This window comes from Monodelphis domestica, chromosome 1 (genome assembly GCF_027887165.1).
Source record: "Monodelphis domestica isolate mMonDom1 chromosome 1, mMonDom1.pri, whole genome shotgun sequence".
Classification (NCBI taxonomy): Eukaryota; Metazoa; Chordata; class Mammalia; order Didelphimorphia; family Didelphidae; genus Monodelphis; species Monodelphis domestica.
In genome coordinates this window covers 121,639,482-121,661,092 of record NC_077227.1, presented here as the reverse complement: position 1 = coordinate 121,661,092, position 21,611 = coordinate 121,639,482, and the positions used below count along the sequence as shown (strand labels likewise).

At 37.9% G+C, this 21,611-nt stretch overlaps 1 protein-coding gene across 3 annotated transcripts in view; it reads left to right on the top strand.

Annotated features, from left to right (window-relative positions):
* Positions 1-21,611, top strand: part of IL16 (interleukin 16) — a 167,520-nt gene that overhangs the window by 48,110 nt on the left and 97,799 nt on the right. For 2 of the 3 annotated variants that reach the window (XM_001367414.5, XM_007479269.3), the window contains exon 2: positions 1,481-1,893. In XM_001367414.5, coding sequence (XP_001367451.3) covers positions 1,481-1,893 — 413 coding nt within the window. Of the gene's footprint in view, positions 1-1,480; positions 1,894-21,611 lie in introns of those variants that run through there. The other variant, XM_056805949.1, reaches the window with a different exon arrangement.

Genomic DNA, 21,611 nt, shown 5'->3' with positions numbered 1-21,611 from the left:
AGTGGAGGAATTCCATGGGAACTGGAATGACCTCCAGGAATTGATGCAGAGTGAAAGGAGCAGAACCAGAAGAATATTATACACAGAGACTGATACGATGTGGCACAATCAAATGTAATAGACTTCTCTACTAGGAGCAATGCAATGATCCAGGACAATTTGGAGGGACTTATTTGAAAAAACACTATCCACATTCAGAAGAAAAACTGTGGGAGTAGAAACACAGAAGAAAAACAACTGCTTGATCACATGGGATATAACTGGGGATGTAGACTCTAAATGCTCATCCTAGTGCAAACATCAATAATATGGAAATAGGTTTTGATCAAGGACACATGTAAAACCCAGTGGAATTGCACGTTTGCTATGGGAGGGGTGGGGGAAGAGGTGGGAAAGAATGTGATTCTTGTAACCAAGGGAAAATATTCTAAATTGACTAATTAAATGGAATTATCAAAAAAAAAAGAAAGAAAGAAACTTAGTTATCATCTAGTCCAGGGGTTCTTAACATTTTTGTTTTATGGACCTCTCTGGCAATTTAGTAAAGCCTATGGACCCCTTCTCAGAATGTTTTTAAATGCACAAACTAAAATAAATAAAGAACAGCTAGGTGACACAGTGGATTGGACCTGGAGTCAGAAAGACCTAAGTTCAAAATTGGTATCAGATAGTTACTAGCTGTATGATCCTGGACAAGTAATTTAACCCTGTCTGCATCATCTGCAGTTTCTTCATCTGTAAAATGAGCTGGAGAAGGACATGGCAGAGTAGTCCAGTATTTTTGTCAAGAAAATCACAAATCACAAAGATTTGGACAGGACTAGAAATGACTGAATAGCAACAAAATATATAGTATTATATTGGAATAAAGATGTAATTTTTCTTCCATAAATTAATGGATCCCCTGAAATCTCTACACAATCTTTAGGGGTCCATTAACCTCAGGTTGAGAACCTTTGATCTAATCCAATCACCTGATTTTATAGATGAAGGAACTGGGCCCCAGGGAGTCAAATTGCCTTGCCTTATATCTCACAACCAGGTCATGTCAGACCCAGAACCAGAATCCAGAACTCCCAAGTTCAACTCTAGCATTCTTTCTTTTCTGCCACTGTACTTTTGACAAGGTCTGTTCTAGTTCTAGAATTAATCATTCAGGACTATGATTCTAAGCCATCTCGTCCATTTGGGGACTTAATCATACAATGTCTGTAAGCCAGAAGGTATGGTAACACCCAGAGACATTTGCTCAGATGTCCCAGCCAGCCCAAAATAGCAGCAAGGAAGGATGCAGGGGTTGGTTAGGGAGCTCATAGTCCAGCACTAGGCTGAAGTGGAACATTGTAAGTCATGAGGCACCATGAGGCTGCTGCTGCTGTCCAGAAGAGGCTCTGTTTATTTGGTTTGCTCAGGATTTTCCAGTGATTGTGTTAGTAGCAACTAACCACTCCTTTTCTTCTTTCCTCCCTTTTTCTTCCAGGACCTTATGAGGCTTCTGAAAAACCCAATCAAGCAGTCTCCTCGTCTGTGCCAAATCAGTGGGAGCAGCAGAGGAAAAGGGGCAGCATCACTTCCTCGCTGAAAATGGAGCAGCAGAGCAGTGCTGGGAAGAGCAGGAAATCCAAAAAGTTTCGTTCTATTTCTCGGTCCCTGATTCTCTGCCATGCCAAAAGCAGTGATGATGGATCGAGTCCAGATGAGAAATGCACGGACCCCTTTGAGATAACTGCAGACTATGCCCAGGAGGGATCTTTCCACTGCCCTGGGCAACTGGCAGACACATCAGAAGCAGAGCCAGGCATTCTTGATCTAGCTCTGGGCTCCAAGGCTACACAGCTTCATACACCAATGAATGACCGTGGCAAGAACCCCAGGCGAAAATGCTTTATGAAGGTATGTCCAGTGCCTGTCAGTCCCAACAAAGCATCAGTGAGATTTCTGAGCTTTAAAATCTCTGGGCTAGTTTCTTAAAAAAAAAAAATCAGGAATCCAGATGTTCTGTCGGAAAGGGGGAAAAAGCATCAATTTTATGGATGTACATATTAGGGAAAAATATATACCAGTTGGATTAGAGACTGGAGACTTATCCTGCTTAAATCCAGAGGGGGGTAATCTTACCAGTGGCTAGAATATGCAGGGCTGCAGACTTAGGATCAACATAGGAAAGAACTTAAAGATAATTGCCTTATGATATAATGAACTGCTTGTAAGGAAGTGAATTTCCTGTTCCTGTAGTGATATGAGCAATGAATGGATGGCTAATTATCCGGGGCATTGTGCTTTGTCCATCAAAGACTTGGATGAGGTGACTTTGCAGAACCTCAGGTTTTGAAAGGATCTCAGGGATCACCTGATCTAACCTTTTTAAAATAGAAAGCCTCTCAGGCACATCCCTCTACTTGCAGACATCCAGTGTAGTGGAGCCCACCACCTCCATAGTCCACTTTGGGGCCACTCTGTTAGAAGTTTTCTTCTCATTAAGTTCAAGCCTATCTCTCTATGAGTTTCACCTATTGCTCCCAGGTCTGCCCTTTGGTGCTAAGCATATCCCTTCATATTTGGAGAGAGTCTCTGTGATCCTTTCCAGATCAAGGAACTGATGATTGACTGTAGCACCGAAAAACAGTATTGTTACTGAATCAATGTACTTGTTAAATATTCTTGGCTGTTTGATAGCTTCAAGAAAATACTATGTCTCGATTGCCTTGCCAATATAAGAAACTTATGATTAGACCTGGATCCTGGGCAAAAATTGTTTTAATTTTTTTTCTTTTTGTCTCTTCAGCACTAAAAACAATGCCTGGCATACAATAGGTGCTTAATATATTTCTGTGGGCTTGAATATAATTGGATTCATTAAGGTGCTTAATGTATCCTTATACGATTGAATTTTAATTGAATTCATTATTATCATGATAGAGCTCCTGGTGAGATGTAAAATACATTTTAATTTATAGACATGCACTTATAAATTTAATTAAGGCAGGCCATTTCACATAAATCAAAAATTTTATTACACTTATAGAGTTTACTGAGAAAAAAAATGATACCTTGCCTTGTTTTTCTCTTTAAATGAGATAAAGTATGTAAGGTATCTAATAATCACAGTGTACTATATAAACTTGTTACTGGTATGACAATGGCTCTCTGGGGGCAGGGACCTCGTTTTTGCCTTTCTTCATATTTTCATTCATTAGCACAGTGTCTGGCACATAATACCCTTAAGAAATATTTGTTAACAGGGGCAACTAAGTAGCACAATAGATAGAGTACCAGGCCTGGAGATGGGAAGACATGGCTTCAAATCTGGCCTTGGATACTTTCTAGTTGTATGACCCTGGACAAGTCACTTACTCAAAATTGTCTAGCCCTTGGAATCAATACTTACTCTGCCTTACTATGAATTCTAAGACAGAAGGTAAGAGTTTGGGGGGAAATACTTATGAACTATTGATTCTATGGAAATGTTACTGATAATAGCTAACTTTCCTCCTTGCCATTTCTCTTGGAAAACATAACAACACAGAGAGCTTGATTTGTCTTTTAAATGAGTTCCATTTTTTTTTCTGCTTGAGAGCAGTAGATAATAGTGGCCTACTAAAGAGAAAATGGCCTTGAAGCCAGAATGTCCTAGAAGAATTCAAATGTTGCCTCCAACACAGAATGGCTATATTGAAAGTCATGCAACCCTTCAGTACTCTAGGCAACTCTCTAAGACTAAAAGTTAGAGAGAAGGTTCTGATGTACATTGATAGGGGAGTTTCTTCACTTGATATTTCCTTATACCAATAAAATCACAGGACTTTCCCTGCCTGATTTTATTTTTTAAAGAGAAATTTCATCATTTTATAAACTACCTGAATGATCATAGGCCATTCATATTACACAGTAGTGTCTCAGTTTTCTAATTTGTAAAATGAAGAAGTTTGATTACCACATTTTAAAAGCCACCTACAGGTCTAAATTTTTATAAAATTCTACAAGGTTAAAGCTTGAAGAAATTGTAAAGATCATTTACTGCCATTCATTTAGAACTCTTCCTTTCATATTCCATCCAACTCTTGGCAGTCACAGACATCTGGATCTCCCCCGAAGACATGCCATCCTTTGGTGTCCTCTCTAATCCTGAATGTATTTCCTCTCATGGCTTTCTGGCATACGAGGATAGATATAGAAATCTTTCTTGTTTATAATTGACACTTCCAAGCTGTCCTCCTACTACCTTCACACCTTATTTTTTTAGCTACTCCTGCTTTGACTTTCAACCCATTCAGATCTTATTTGCTGTTCTCTACTAACCAACATCTCCCCCCACTCCATTCCCCTCCACCCATATTTTCCCTCCAGTCTTTCCTTCTATCTCACTTATCCTTGGAAAATTGGGCTTACATGTTGATGTCTTCTGAAAGACTCTTGTCTCCCAGTTCATCAACCTCTTTAGTTCCTGTAATCTGTGCCATCACTCCATAGCAGCCATAGACAGGGATGGTCATGCCCTTGACATCTTTCTCTCCTACAAGTGATCTACTCCCATAGTCTGTAATGCTGAATTTTGTACATGTCAACATGATGTCCTGTCCTGCTGGCTTTCTCTGTGTCTCACCCTTCCTAAATGCATTCTCTGTCCTCACAACCTCTAGAGACTTTATTCCACCCAGACTTTTCCCAGACCATTATGTCTGATATGGCCCTCTTTTCCACTTTTACATTCATGACCTTTTAGTTAATCAACTTAAGTTCACACTGTCATCAGCTATTGAATTCTTTGCCCCATTGACTTACTGACTCACCTTTTTCCAGAACTCGTCCCAGTCACCCTAGGTAGAGGGTACCTCTTCTCTGACTTTTATGAAGGCACACAAACATATTGACTATATCCACCTCCAGTTTGTTATATAAACTCAGCCTTGACATACCAAGCATTTTGAATTGGAACCACTGACTATGCCATTCCTCATGGTGGCTGTTTCATGTTTCATTCCTCATAGTGGCTCTTTTTGTCAAGTCATCTATATTACTACTTCTCCACTCTCTCAGCTGAGGTCCTAGCCTCATACTTCAAACTGTGGTGAACTTCTTTCTGTCCCTAATTTCCCAATTCTAATAACCTCCAAATCATTTCCCATCTCCTACTTATTTGCTCCAGGTTCAGAGGATAAGGTAACCTTGCCCAAAACACTCTTCTTGTGACCTTGATCTCATTCCTTCCCATATCCTCATGAAGCTTTTTCTTTTGGCCATTTCCCCTCTTCCTACTTTTTCACCTTCTTATTAGCTCATTTCTTGCTTCCTATAAAGATATCAAGATTCCTCCTGTCTTTAACAAACTTTCAATTGATTCTACAATTCTCTGAAGTTATCATAGTATAGTTTTCCTCCCTTTCAAAATACTAGGGCTGGAGTAGAGTAGAGAAATCATTTGTGCTTATTGTTTCCACTTCTTTTTTGCTTGCATTTATTTTTCAGTGTTTTGCAACATGACTTTCATTCCTACCAGTAAACTGCAACTTTACCCTCAAAGTGAGCAGAGATCTCTTTTTATTGAATGTCTCATTGGACAGTCATTTTTCAGTCATGTGCAATTCTTTGTGAACCTTGGGGTTTTCTTGGCAAAACTACTGGATTGCTTTGCCGGGTTTTTTTTTTTTAATGAGGAAACTGAGGCAAACAAGGTTAAGTGACTAGCCTAGGGTCACACAGCTAGTAAATGTCTAAGGCCAGATTTGAACTCAAGAAGATGAATCTTCCTGAATCCCTGGCACTCTATCCACTGTACCACCTAGGCACCCCTATATTTGGTCTTGAATGTCTTGTAGCCATCTTAAACTCAATATGTGCTAAACTGAATTGATCATCACCCCAACTCTTCATTCTTTCTATTATTTTGGAGAGTACCACTTCCTTTCTAGTCACTCAGACTTGAAACCTGGATGCTATCCCTAACTATTCACTCTCTCTCACTCCTCCTCCCCATATCCATTCTTTTCTCAAGGTTTATCTATTTTCTTCTTGTAACATTTCTTTTATATGCTCCTTGTCTCCTTTGACACCATTGCTGTTCTGGTGCAGGACCACATCACCACAGGCCTGGCCTATTGCAAAAACTTGTTTCTTGGTCTCTTTGAGCTTCCTATTTTAGTTCTCCTCAGCTACCAGAATGATCTTCCCAGAGTGCAGGTTTGACCACGTCAGTTCCTCACCCTTATTCAATAAACTCCAGTTGTTTCCTATAACCTCCAAAATCAAACTTCAAATCTTCCATTTGGTGCTCAGTGTCCTTCATAACTTGCCCTCCAACATCCCTATCTTCTCCCCTTCCCACCTTTCCAGTCTTCCAACTTTTATCTGAACCACTTAATCTGTGAACCAGTTATGCCGGACTCCTTGGTATTCTTCATCTAAGGCACTCCCTCTCCCAACTCTATGCATTTTCCCTGGCTTTCCTCCAACCCTGTATTGCTCTGTTTCCTCATCTTTGCCTCCTGGGTTCTTTGGCTTTGACTCCTAAAGGAGGAATCATATCTTCTATAGGAAATCTTAACAATGGATCTCTCTTAATTATGGTGCCTTCCCTCTGTTGACTATTTCCAATTTCTCCTGCCTATATCTTGTTTGTATATATAATTATTTGCATGTTGTTTCCCCCATTAGACTGTGAGGTCTGTTTCTTTCTCTTTTGGAAATTCTTCATGGATAAACCCACAGAGAACATATATGAAAATTGCAGCTCTTGCTTGTATATAGAAGGAGAACTTGATTAATGAAGTCTGCATATAATTTTCTGAGTTTCCTATTTGTCAATAGTTCATCTTTTCTCTAGGTTTTCCCCTACAACTTCAAGTAAGTGGTAACAGCATTAGTTTGAATTTCATCTATCTGTGTGAATTAACTTCAGTTATCTGATGATGATAGTAACTCAAATATTCCTTCAATTTTCAGCTTTTTAAATAAACAAACTAAAATATCTTGTCTTTTAAACTTTTGATGAATTCTCAAAGGGTTAAAACTTAAGAATAATTCTCTGGATTTTAATTTTTCAACTAGTTGACTAAAATCACTATCTATGTCCCTGGACACTCAATCCCATCCCTCTGTGGTTTGTTCATTTATCCATTCATTAAATAAAGATTGAGAAACAGTTTTATTGATCCAAGCTAGCCACATTCATTTATTCATGAATTTGGATCAAAAATTCTTCCTTTCTGGGTTAAAATATCAGCACCTTTCCTTTACTTAAAAAAGATTTCTGGCAGCAAAAAGTTGACCAGCTGAGGTCACTGTGAAGTTGATACTGTTAAACAAGGGAATAGGTATGGATCAGGGACAGTACTGAAAGGGGAGGTGGGAAGGTATCAGAGACAAACTTCAATAGTTTTTCTGTGGCTTGGCCTGATAGGAATCTAACAGTACTTGTAACAATCTGTTCTTTTATTTGGTGGTTGTGAATGAGGCTCAATATTGGCATCATGGGATTATATGAAAGTTAAAGTAAAAAAGTTGAAGTAATATGTGAAGGAAGTTAGAGGGACTGACAATAAAAAAAAAAGCCAGCTACTAGAACAATGAATCCCTTTATTCAGAAGCAGCCTGATTTTTCCTGTGACTTGCATATGCCCACAAATACAATATGGGATTGGGAGAGTGTGGCTGGTTATTTCATACTGGAAATATAGTCATAAACGTAGGACCTTTGCCCACTGGGCAGAATGGACACTGTCTGGTAAAGGGCAAGCCCATTGTGTGGGTGGAAATTCCTTTTCAAACCCACCTGATCTTAAAGTCATAGTTTGGCAGAATATATTAGAGGAACAAATCCAACTTGTTTCCACTGAGGAGGAGAGTAGTCAGAGTACCAGATAGGGTACTAGAGCCCCCAGGATCATAAATGTTTTGTTAGGACCAAATTTAGTCACCTTTTATAGACTGCAACAGATCTGATGGAAATATAGACTTCTTTTCCTTTTTCAATATGTCACTCAAGTCACTCGCATATGCTTAATTAAGTGACTCACTATCTTATTGCTGCCAGCACAAAGCACCAATTTATTCCATTTCAAGTTCAGTGTATATTCACGGTGAGACTCAGGCTGAGGACACATAGGATTCACTGTCCTCTAGTGGTGTCATGGTTACACTCCTTTCAAAACAACATCTGGAAAGAGAAATTTGGAGATTCTCTCTCTCTCTCTCTCTCTCTCTCTCTCTCTCTCTCTCTCTCTCTCTCTCTCTCTCTCTCTCTCTTAGAAATGTATAATAAGAAAATTAAAGGAAAAGGTATTATAGAATCAGCCAAGATAAAACTATTCTAGTATGCCATATATTTGGCAGGACTCAAAAGGATTAAATCATTACTCCCATTACACACTGGATTCATAAATGGAAATGCACTTTGGTTCCAAATTAAGCACTGCCCTACCAGCCAGCACCTCTACAGAACAGAGAGGAACTGAAGTTAATATCCTAAAATCAACATGAAAAAAAGAAACAAGCTTGTTTAGGGTTATTGAGAGGGGAAATGAATGGGGTAGCTTTGTGCCATGAGGAAAATAGGAATAGATGGGAAACCACTATAGGGAATTCTAGGCAGATTGAAAGAAAGGTAGGGACGGGCACTGTGAGGCTAAAGGTAGAGGGAAAGGGTCCCTAGGAAGCAGGAATTCATACCTCAAAATGTTTCAAGCTGTATCAACACAGGAAATTTTTATTCTTGGGTTTTTCAACCTGGAATTGACTTCATCCTTATGACTTCTATCTCCTCTCATTTTTCTAGATCTATCATTTCATCTATATGAGGAATTTCCAATATGGAAATGCTTCCTATCAATTCAGATTCATAACTTCTATTTATATTTAGAGATTCCTGGGATGTAGAGACATTATGTGCTTTGATGGGGGTCATACAATTATATAGGATTTGAACTCCATCCAAGGTCTGGCTAGTAGACATCATGGCTTCTTTGGACCCTTAAAATGCTAAAATGTTCTGTGGAACTAAGGAGATTGTTCTAATCATTTGGCACTTGAGTCATCATGAAGTGAAGAGTGAGTTCTATAACCTTTCTATTTGAAACAGTAAACGGAGTCTAATGGAAAGTTACTGAATCAGAGATGATAATTTCACATTGCCATGGCAATCTTGGGCTTATAAAGCATGTGGCTCTGGTGAAGCAGGTAGTTCCTATGTGGTTGTCATTGTTCAGTTGCTTTTCATTCCTGTACAACTCTTTGTGACCCCATTTGTGGTTTTCTTGGCAAAGATTTTGGAGTGGTTTGCCATATTATTCTCCAGCTTAGTTTACAGATGAGGAAATTAAGGCAAACAGGTTTGAGTGACTTGCTTAGGTTTACCCAGCTAATAAGTGTCCAACAGCCAGATTTGAACTCAAGTCTTGATTCAAGGCTTGGCACTCTATCCCCTGTGCCACCTACCTGCCTATGTCCATTTTGTAGATGAGAAAATGGAGACTTAAGAGATATTAAGTTTCTACTTGTCCAAAGTTACTTCATAACTAATAAGTCACAGAACTGAAACTCCAAACTGGGTCCTCCAAATCAAAATCCAGTGTTTTTCCACTATACTATAGTGTCTCAACTAAAATTTTTTATCATTGGAGTTTACCCATTTTTAAAATTCATGTTAACTTTAGAAGGTAACAGGGACTCAAATAATAGTTTTACCACAGATTCATTATTATATCCCTATGTAGGTAGGATTGAATGTTTCTGAGGCAGCTAGGCAGTAGTGGATAGAGCGTGTTGGTCAGAGAATCATGAAGACTTGAGTTCAAATCTAGGCTTGCACACTACCTGTGTGACCCTGGGCAAGTCATTTAGCCTCTATTTGCTTCAGTTTCCTCAACTGTAAAAGGGGAGTAAATAGCACCTACCTCTCAGGGTTGTTATGAAGATCAAATGAGATATATTTGTAAAGTGCTTAACACAGTACCTGGCACATAATAGGCCCTTTGAAAACCCTTATTCCCTCCCCCACCCTTCTCCCTTTTTGTTAGAAATTCATTTCCTTGTATAGGCATGTCCTATGTTTTACTTCAATTTCCTGGGTTCAAAACTAATTTCATCCTTCATTACAGTAAATAGATTAATTGTGAACCTTCTTTAGGAGAAGATCTGGTCCTAAGACAAATTTAGAAATAATGATGCCTTTTCACCTTTCATTTTGTGCCTTTTCATGCTTCCTGGTCCCTCTCCTCTGTAGGTTTAGTCTCTCAATGCCCCTCCTACTTCCTCTCTGCCCAGATGTCCTCACAGAGCTCCTCATCTGGACTCATCCTTCTCCCAAAGTGTTCTGTGGCACAAAGCTACCCAATCACTTTCCCTCCTGAAGAAAATTACCACTCCCTCTGTGTAACTGATCATAGCAAGATGGTGGGAGGAATTATTTGACAGAATGAATTCATAATAAGGTATTACAACTTCCCTGTTCAATTTCATGGTTTCCAAGTGGCTCTTAGAATCATGGTACTTATCTTAGGTATCAGACCTGGACGGAACCCTTAGATGCCCTTTAATCCCTTCATTTTACATGAAATAAAAGAAACCCAAGGTCTCTTCTCTAAGGTTCCATAGCTAACTAGTGACAGAGTTAGGACTAGTATTTAGATTTCCTAATTCCCAGATTAGCATTCTCCTGGCATATGTTAACTATTCTTTAAAATCCATTGATATTTACATCCCTTTCATTTTCCATAATATCCTCTTCTTTCTCTAGACAGAGAGCTATTCTTTTTAATATTAGGAGACAGAGAGAGGGAGGCAGAGGAAGAGAGAACAGTTCAGCAAAGCTAAGTAACATAGCAATTGAGACTGACGGTATGTATAAGTAGTGCTCAACTATATATAATATCCCCCAACTCTCACCTCTACAAAGAGAAGGGGAGGTGGATTCCTAACTCTCTCTCATTTGGGGCCAAGTTTGGTCCTTGTAATTACACACCATTTTTGTGTTTTTCCCCAATAATATTGTTGCATGAATTTTATAAATCGCATTATGTCTGCTTCTGTTTCCTTCCTTTTAGATCAATTCATATAAGTCTTCACCTCATGAGATCTCTCCTGACCCTTCTATTTTAAAACACCTTCTTAGCTCAAAGAATCGCTGTCCCTGGAATTTTGCTGAAAGTATGGAGTAGATGCTTTTTTTTTTATTATGGTGGCAGTGGTGATGTGTGTGTGTGTGTGTGTGTGAGAGAGAGAGAGAGAGAGAGAGAGAGAGAGAGAGAGAGAGAGAGAGAGAGAGAGAGAGAGAGAGAGAGAGAGAGAGAGTTCCCAGATCTCTAAAATTCAACACCAGAGGTAGTAGGTGAGGGCTGGCCTTGAGTGGCAGTTTATTCTTTTGGCAGTAAATGAAAGGAAATACATATCCCATGATACTAAGGCTGGAAGACTTGGGGAAACCCACCTGCCTAGCAAACAGGTCAATTTGGTCTGAAAGTACTCCACAAATGTGGCTGACTCTGGAGCCTTATTCACCTAAAGAAAACCATGCAAAGACTTGGGCATCACAGCAAAAAGTATAGGAGAGAAGAATAAATAAATAAATTGAATGAGGGCTCAAGACGCCAAGAAACATTAAAGAACAAACTCCAAACAAATTGGCAGCTGGCACATTAGCCAGTCTGTTCGCTTACAAAACATACCACATCTGTTTTGAATTAGCTTTATATAACAGCAACTCATTTTAGTCAACTTTTGCACATACCAATCAATAGCAGCTCTCTCTTTTTTCTTTTTAAACCCTTACCTTCTGCCTTGGAGCCAATACTGTGTATTGGCTCCAAGGCAGAAGAGTGGTAAGGGCTAGACAATGGGGCCCAAGTGACTTACCCAGGGTCATACAGATGGGAAGTGTCTGAGGCCATATTTAAACCTAGGACCTCCCATCACTAGGCCTGACTCTCAATCCACTGAGCCACCCAGCTGCCTCCTACAGCCCTTGTTTCTATAGGGCATTTCAGTTGACAAAGAATTTTCTTCACAACTCGCTGAGGTGGATAGTTCAGGAATTATTGTCCTCTCTCCTCTTTTATAGTTGTTTTTAGAGAGGAGAAAACATGTTCAGAGGGGATAAGCCACTTGCACATAGCCACATAGTGACAGAACCAAAACTTAAACTCAGGTCTTCCTACTCAAAGACTACTGAATTTCCCACTACATCACTATGATTTCTAGCAAAAAGAATTCATGAAATATTTAGTTCTAGATTTATTTGTGGGATTTTCAATCCTTTTGGAGTTATAACACCCTACTGTAACTTTTCTGAGTTGTGATACTATGTACCTTAATAAACATTTAATTTTAAAATCAAAATTATTAAGAATTAATCCTGATGTATATATGCATGTATGTATGCATGCAGATAGATGTACACACAGTTTGTAACATTCAATTTAAAATTAGAGACATCTTGTACTATGATCAGGGGCAGGAAACATGGGCAGGAAAAATGACCAAATAACCTTTGGATTATACAGGATTTTATGTTTTCAATCACTTTTCATGTCTGTTATATTATTTTTTGGTCACAAGGATTGAGAGGTGGAAAAAGAATAAGAACTCACATTTATATATCACTTCAAAGTTTACAAAGCTCTTTCTAATACATGATCTCATTTTATCTAAAACACAGACATGGAATGTTAGGAGGGAGGGAATTATTATCCTTATTTTACAGATTAGGAAATTAAGATTAAAGGAGGAGAGATGAATTTCTTAAAGTCTCATTATTTGTAAGTGGAAGAGTTAAGTCTAGAACTAAGTTTTTTGACTTGTAAGGAGGGCAGTGTTCAATTCTGGGCACATATTTGATTGTACCCTTCCCCAGAAGTGGAAGGTTGAGTACTAGATAAAGACAGATAGAACATAAATGGTCCTTGAACACCTCTTATGATTCACAAGGAATTCTACAAAACCCTATTTTCGCTTTATCTTATTTTTTAATAATTACTTTTCAATTTCAATACATTTATGATTCAATTAATAATAATCGATTGAAATGTATTCAAAATTTCCAGGATTTTCTTGTCCTATGGAGATGTGCTTGTTTTGTTTTTGTTCATTTCCATTTGTGAATAAGTAGTTTATTTCTTATTTTCTCTTATTATTGAAATCTTCTGTTTTTATCATCTTCATTTCTGAGAAGCATCTTTCTCTCCTCCTCTACCAAAGAGAGTTCATCTTTATGAAAAGGATTACAAATGTGAAAAAAAAGTTATGAAAAACCAACTGGATTGCCACATTTGTAAAGATCTTTAGGTGGTTTTGTCTACATTAGTATAAACCAGACTACCCCTAACAATCAATGGCCATCCAATGGTTTGGCTATATTTGGAAAGAGCTGACTTCTTGGGAGCAGTTATATGTGCAATTTTATTTTCCTGAGACCAAGACAGGTACCCAATGAGGTGTAGTGAAGTAGAATTTATGTAAGACTTTTTCTACCTTTCCTGCATGAATGATCGTGTCCACTGAACTGATTTCTATGCTTCTAATAAACCTTACCGTAAGATAAACAAAGTGTAAACATTTGTCTTTTTCACTTTGAAATCCCAGACTTGATTAGCACACCACTTAAGAAGGATAGTGAGTGAAAAGTGGGAGAGTATCCAGAGGAAACCATGTTGGTTGGCTATGGCATTTGAAGGTTAGTTGAGGAAACTAGGGATATTTAGCCCTTAAAAATGAAAGAACAAGGCAATTAGGTAGCACCAGACCTGGGGTCAAGAGGACTTGGGTTCAAATTTGGTCTCAGATACTTCCTAGTTAAGTGACCCTGGGTAAGTCTCTTAATCCAGATTATCTAACCTTTACCACTCTTCTGTCTTAGAACTGATAGTGACAAAAGATAAAGGTTAAAGAAAGTGGAAGGACATTATAACTATCTTTTAAGAGCCTTAATATGGAAAAGGAACTTATTCTGCTTGGCCCTAGAAGCTAGAACTGGGAGCAACCAGTAGTACTTTTCTCTCTAGCAGGTCATTTAGAGAAGGAACGATTGTGTTCAGTTCTCAAATGTTTAGAAGATGGGGACCAGAATGATGAGATGCATGAAAATTATGCCATTTGGAGAAAAGTTGAAGGAACCTGAACATGAAAAGGAGAGAAGACTTGAGAGGGAGGGAGAAGGCTGAAGTATAGAATATTTTAGACTTGATGTAAGGTAAAAATCCTAACAATTAGTTATCCTAAAGTAGAATGAATTGCCTCAGAAAGTAGTGGGTTTTCCCTCAACTGAAGTCTTTGAGAGTGGATTGTTAATTATTAATTATAGATGTTGTGGAATGAATTACTCTATAAATAACTACATATTGGACAAAGTGGCCTCAGATCGTTTCAGACTGTAGGGTTGTCATTTTTTGCTCCTGTGACCTTTGTTTCATCTCAGCAAATATTCATTAAGCACTTATCCTATGGAAGGAATTTTCCTAGACTTATTTTTAAGGTACCTATAACTTTTACTCTGGTGTTTTAGAGGATCCTTGTCTCAGTCTGAATTTTTTCCCATGATGGGCAGTCAGTGAGAAGTTACATGTGGGGTCCTGGACCATCCATCATCACTTCTCTTCCACTACCAAAAATGAGAGAATTTATTTTATATGGAAAACTACCTCACTCACGCAAAGTGAGATCATATAATCCCTGACAAAGAACACATCAGAGCAGCTTCAGAGTTATGGCATGTGGATTCTACCATTCACACACCAGTTTCCCATGTACTTCTTCGTTAACTAATCAAGTGGTGTTTATTTAGTGACAAGCATATGTCCAATATCATGCCAGGCACAGTTGAGGATACAAAGATAGGTTTACATTGCCTGGGAAGTGGGGTGGGGTGGGGAGCAGAAATAACATGAGAAGGAATTTTTTTTACTTTAAATTTATTTATTTAGCTTTTTTGTTACATTAAAATTCCCAGGTATCTCCTTCCCTGAACTAGAGGAGGCATCATTTGACAAAAAGATATGTATGTATATATAAAACTATGTCTTGTTCATTTTCTATTTATCAGTTCTTTCTCTGGAGGTGGGTGTACACAAGTCATTCTTCAAACAATATTTCTGTTGCTGTGTATAATATTCTTCTTGGCCCTACTCATTTCATTCTTCATACTTTCACGTAGGTCCTTCCATTAAAAAAAAAGTTAATCTGCTCCTCATTTCTTAGGGTGTGGTAGTATTCCATTAGAATCATGAGCCACAACTTGTTTAGCCATTCCCCAATTGACGGCCATCTCCTCAATTTGCAGTTCCTTGCCACCACAAAGAAAGCTGTTATAAATATTTTAGAACATATAGGTTATTTTATTTTTTCTGTGATCACCTTAGGAAATAAACCTAATAATGGCATTGCTGAGTCACAAGGCATGTTATAGAATAATTTAGTGCAAATTGTATGGTCCTGACTATAAGTACAGAGGCCACTTTGTGAGAAGGCTGCTATTGTGTAGGGCCAAAGACACTTAATTTGAAATAGAAAGACCTGGATTCAAATGCCAGTTCTCTTACATACTACTTCTATGATGGGAAAAATAGCTTCCTCTCTCAATTTACTTATCTATAAAATGAGGGCTTTGAACTTGGATAATCCTAAAAATTCCCTTCAGCTCTATACCTAGTATTTTTAAGTATGTATTCATGTATAGCAAGCTTAGTAATGCAGACCTAATGTGAACTAATACAGACCAAATGAAAGCCTCCTCTTTTCTATCAAGCCTTAAGAGAAGACTTGATAGAAGCAAGGAGACATATATTAGGTCTCAAAGTATAATAACTTTTCATGGAAGTTGATATAAAAGTTAATTTTTACTGACTTTCATATAGCATATACAGTATCTTTTCATATCCACCATTAACACACACACACACACATATATATATATACATATATGACAGAGAAATTCAGGTAGTTCATGTGAAAAATTGTGAGTGTTAACTGGTTCAAAGTCCAACAAAGGCAAATGATGTGACATGGCAATCCCAACATGCTGATACACTCTTATGGTACATTAACTGAGGTGTGGTAATTAGGACAAGGGAGAATATTATCTTGCCCTCTACTCCTGTTAGGCCGTTTACTGAGGGAGAATTGTGTTCAGTTTTCACATGTCCAGAAAGTGAGGACCAAGAAGACGGTATGCCTAGAAATCATGTCATTCGTGAAGAATGGTTGAAGGGACTGAGACATGGAGAGGTCTTGAGAAGGTACTAGAAGGTTTTTGGCTCTCTTTAAGTTTTTTAAGGTCTAATATTTAAGGTCTAAAGAAAGGTTGAAGGGACATGGAGAGGTCTTGAGAGGGTACTAGAAGGTTTTTGGCTCTCTTTAAGTTTTTTAAGGTCTAAAGAAAGGTTGAAGGGACATGGAGAGGTCTTGAGAGGGTACTAGAAGGTTTTTGGCTCTCTTTAAGTTTTTTAAGGTCTATCATAAGGAATAAGAATTAGATTTCTTCTGCTTGGTTTCATAAGACAGACCTAGGAGTATTGGCTAGAATTTGTAGAGAGGTAGATTTAGGCTCAGTATAAAAAGAAATTCTCAAAAAATTAATGTAGTACAAATGTGGAATGGATTGCCTTGGAGATAGTGGATCCCCATTCATGGAGGTCTTGCCAGGAATATTTTAATGGGACTCATACTCATGTATGGGATGAACAAGATGATCTTTCTATCACAGTGTCATACCACAGCTGGGCAGACATCTTCACTGATTTTAGAATGGAGAATCAATTATGTATTCTGAAGACAAATCTGCAAGACATATCATCATTGGATGTCACAAATCAGATTCTTTCTCTGGTTCCTAAGAAGTATAGGATATGACTGTGAACAACATAAGAGCCTTAGAGAAAAACAAATGCCACAGAAAGCCCTTAATGTTTTCCCAAAGGCATATTTGGACTCATATATGGTAATAAGAGGGATGATTAGAAGAAGAGTCTCTCAACCACCATAGCCAGGGCTCCAAAAGCTTCTTGAAGACAATAGTCATTCACATTCCCAGTCTCTAGTAAACCACAATAGAACTGTCCCAAAGTTGGGCCACACTTTTTGGAACATATGAACACTAAAGATGGTAAAGAGCTAACTTAAATACTTGCTATATATGAATGGAAGCCTTGCTACAAAGTCTTAATTGGGTTGAGCTCATTACCAAGACTTAACCCAGAATGACTGCCCCATTAAGACCTCTACTGTTGCTAACACATTCCAACCACAGATATGTGTGTATATGTGTATGTCAGCATGTCTTGTCCATGCCAATGCATATTTTGCCCAGGCTAATGCATATCCTTTCAACTGTGAGATTTTGTGATCAAAGTCTAGCTTCAAGTAATATCTAAGGCAAGGCTACATTGAGTAATGATGGAAAGACACATAAAGAGAATAAGATACATGAAGGGAGATAAAGTGAAGCTGCTGTTCTACCCAAGGTCAGCATATTCAACATGGACAGTCTTGTGAATTGGTACAGTAGGTGAAAATGAAGAACATCCTATATCCAGTATCAGAATCATCCTAAATCTTGGAGTTGAGGAAGAACCTTAGAAGTCATCTAATTCAGCTCCATACCTGATGTAGGAATCCTTTCTGTGACATCCCAGATAATATATTAATTCCCCACCTGAAAAGGGATTTTATGACAGTTCATTACATTATAGAACAATTCTAATAGTTAGAAAGTTTTTTTTTTAATTATACTGAGCCAAAATCTGCCACCTCAAAGTTGAGCTCATTGATGCAAAGTCTGTCCTTTGGAAATACAAGGAGCAACCAGCTCCCTTTTCTCATGTGATAGCCTTCAAATATTTAAAGACCACTCTCATGTATTTTCTTGGGTTTTCCTCTGTAGGACAAATTTGCTTGTTTTCTTCAATTATTCCTTATTTGATATGACTTCCAAACCCTTCACCATCTTAATAATTCTCTAGAGGCATTCTATTTTGTCCACTAGGATACACTATGATTGCTTGGTCTATCTATCACAAAGCATAATGGTAACGCTAGGTCATATGATCTGGACAATATACTATTTTTAATGATCCCTAAGGTGACTTTAGCTTGCTCAACAGCTGTATCACATTATTAGAATATTGGATCTGTGGTCAATTAACACCTCTTTTCACATAAACTGTTGCCAAGCCAGATATCTCCTACAATGTTTGCATATTTTAATTTTTTAACCCAAATGGAAGACTATACATTTGTTCTCATTAATTTTGTTTTGCCATTTCTAGTGTGTTAATGATTTTAAATTTTGATTCAAGTATCTATCATATTAGTTCTTTTTTTCTAAATTCATGTTATCTGAAAAGATTTTTTAAAAAATCCAATTTCATATAATTTTCAAGTCTGAATTCTTTCACTCCTTTTCCTCTCTCCCCTATTGAGAATACAAGAAAAGCAAACCCCTGTTAGAAACATTTATAGACAAGCAAAAAAATCCCACATTGTCCATCTCGACTCTGCCTCCCCACCCCAAAAAAACCCAATAGACTAATTAATAGTCTATATTCTGAATTTATTACCTTTAGGCCAGCATTGCCAAAGTATTGGCATGCATACCTGGCCAGCAGGAGTGATGGTGGCTCCTCTGTTTCCTCTATTCCCATTGCCAAAGCACATTTTTTTTTTTGCATTCCCTACCCCTCTACCCAGCAGCCCAATGTGAGCACTTCATCCATCTGCTGTCTGGGATAATGTGAGGGGCTCGCAGGCATCATGAAGTTACAGTTTGGGCATGTGAATTTGAAAATGTTCACCAATGCAGCTCTGGGCAATATTTCATCTTAAAGTCTTTTAGAATTGTGATTGGTCATTGTGTTGATTAGTGTTCTTAAATTTTTTCTAAGTAGTCTTTATAATAATATTATTTTAGAAATTGTTGTCTCTTGAAAATTTGGTATGTCCTTTATGTATTTATCTAAGTCACCAATAAAAGGTCAGAACTCTACGTCACTTCAATAGAAACATCCAAACTGACAACAGTCCTTTAATCAGTTCTGTTGAGAATCCACAGAACTTTTATACTTATTCATATCATAGCATCTTATTCTAAAAACATAAAAAAAAGATTTTACTTATTATATTTTGTTCTAAAGTCAAGGTACATTATATGTGTATGGCATTCCCTTGACCTACCAAAAGATTTCATCAAAAAAGAAAAAATTAGGTTAATCTAGAATAACTTGTTCTTAGTGAACTCATTTTACTCATAGTGATCACCATGTTCCTTGCTTCATTTACACAAATATTTATTTAACAATGCATTTTAAAATATTACCAAAGAAATTTATCAAGTTTATATATACTTGTAGTTGCAGTGGTATGTACATTAGACGGCTAAATAAGAAAACTAAGTTAGGGATCTTTTGGACAGAGCAGTATGGCTCTGCAAGTCTTTGGTTCCTAGATGGCTTTTCTTATGTTTCCATTCATGATCTCCTGTATTGTGTGACCTTGTGTTGTCTTCTGCGATGGACTATACTACAAGTTGCCTGATGCCTGAATCACCATAATTTATGAATCTGTGGTGTATGATTCCATCACAAGACCAGAAATGGATGTCTTCTTGATAACACTCTCTTTATTTTCTTGAGTGTTGGAAATCATAAGACTTTCATACAGATAACATCAGCATACTATGTCATCAAATTTTTTTACTTCACTTGGATAGTTTGCTGAATTGAGTACAAATCTTAGGCCAGTACCTGAAGTTAGTACAAGTATTCATTTTATGAATTATTATAATCATACTCCCTCAGGACCTCCTTTGATGGATACCTGAGGCAATGAGTATATCTCTGCCTTTTTTTTAAAAGAGCCCAAAGGAAGAAAGAGCATTAATATAAACTGGTCTTTAGAATGCAGTTTTAATTTTTTTCCATTGATTGGTCATAGTGTTCATCATAGGGAACATGGGAAAAGATGGATTTGGTTGGATGATGCCCTTGTCAGAGAAAAGAAACTTTTTAATGGAAGACTACCAGAGCTTAAAGATCAGCTTCAGTTGGTTTTTATGGTTGCATATCTTTGCAGAATGAGAAATACAGTACCCTTCAATATTGGGTGTAAGGCAGGTAGAGAAACTAGGATTTGCATACACTGATATGTCCCACCAATATTTCATATTGGGAGAATTTTAAGGAAATTTTCCAAACATTCACTAAATAAAGAGCTCTAAGACTTGTTAGTACATCAGGAAAGCCAATATGTTTGTTCACCTGGATAAATGTAAGCCTGAAAGATTAGAAGAAAAGATAAGTTTGGGGTCAAGATGAGTCAAATGCACTACCAGGCAAGCAAAATAACTCTGAAGCTCAGACATATGGGGATCCTTTGACAATGATAGACTTCTCAGCCTTGCCATGGTGGTGTCCTTAATTTTCTGATCTAGCACTGCTAGTGAGTTTAGACCTGGGACAATAGAAAGGTGCCCTTAGGAAAACAGAAGAAAGTTGAGATTAGGCTGGTAAACCTTATTCCATCAGTGTTCTGCCATGTTAGCCTGCTTGGTACCACCAGGACTGGAGATGAGAAAAATGTATTTCCTTCATATGAGTATGGATCTACCATAAGAGCATAAACAACATTCCAAAGCCACTTAGGATGAAGGATGACAGGTGCTTGAACCTAAAAGAGATTTCAGAGCAGTGTAGAAATGATTGACATTTCCCATTTCAATCTTGCCTACAAGAAGTTTGGGCCAAGAGGCTTCAAGTGTGAAATTATGAGAAGCCTTCAGGAGATAAAGCTGGTTGAAGCCTCTCCTCAGCAGAAGACAACAGGGAAAGAGAATAAAGTACAGGACCTATAATTTATGTCTCCAAATATATTTCTGAAAATACAAGATGGCACTGGAAATAATTACCAGGAATTCAGGAGGACAGAAATGATGATCAGCTATAAAAAAAGGTGGAAAGCACTAAGGCAGTTCATAGATTACTTAAAAAAAAAACTCTTACCTTCTCTCTTAGAATCAATACTGTGTATTGATTCCAAGGCAAAAGAGCCATAAGGGCTAGCCAACGGGGGTTAAGTGACTTGCCCAGAGTCCCACATCTAGGAAGTGCCACTTAGCTCTCCCCCTATAAATCACTTTTACAGGTGCTATGTTCCTGCCTTGGGAGGAAATGGATGAATAGTTATAAGGAATGGAAACCTTTTTCAGGTATAACCTTGTTCCCCATCCTTCTTCACTTAATTCCCTACAAGGGTTGTGTGGAAAAAACACACAGGTACTCCTTTTCTGGAGATCGATGGAGGATAGCGTTTAGATGAATAATATTATAATGATCAGGGAGGCAAAGCAGTTGAATCTGTGGGGGCAGAAAGGTAGCAGTTGCTGTCAAAGACCTTGACAAGGAAAAAAAAATCTTCTCTCTCACCCTGAGATTGAATGTAGACAGCTCATAAAAGCAGAAAGATCCAGAGCTTCCGGACTGGTGTTTAGGCTGGTCCACTTTACCAAAGATACATATATAGCCTCAAAGCTGTGTTTATTGGAAAGAAGGAGAGTAAGAAAGAGTGAGACCTCTTTTTGTGGAGTAGTGAGGCACTGACCATCTGGGGTTCCTGACCAGCTTTCCTTTTGAGCATGGATA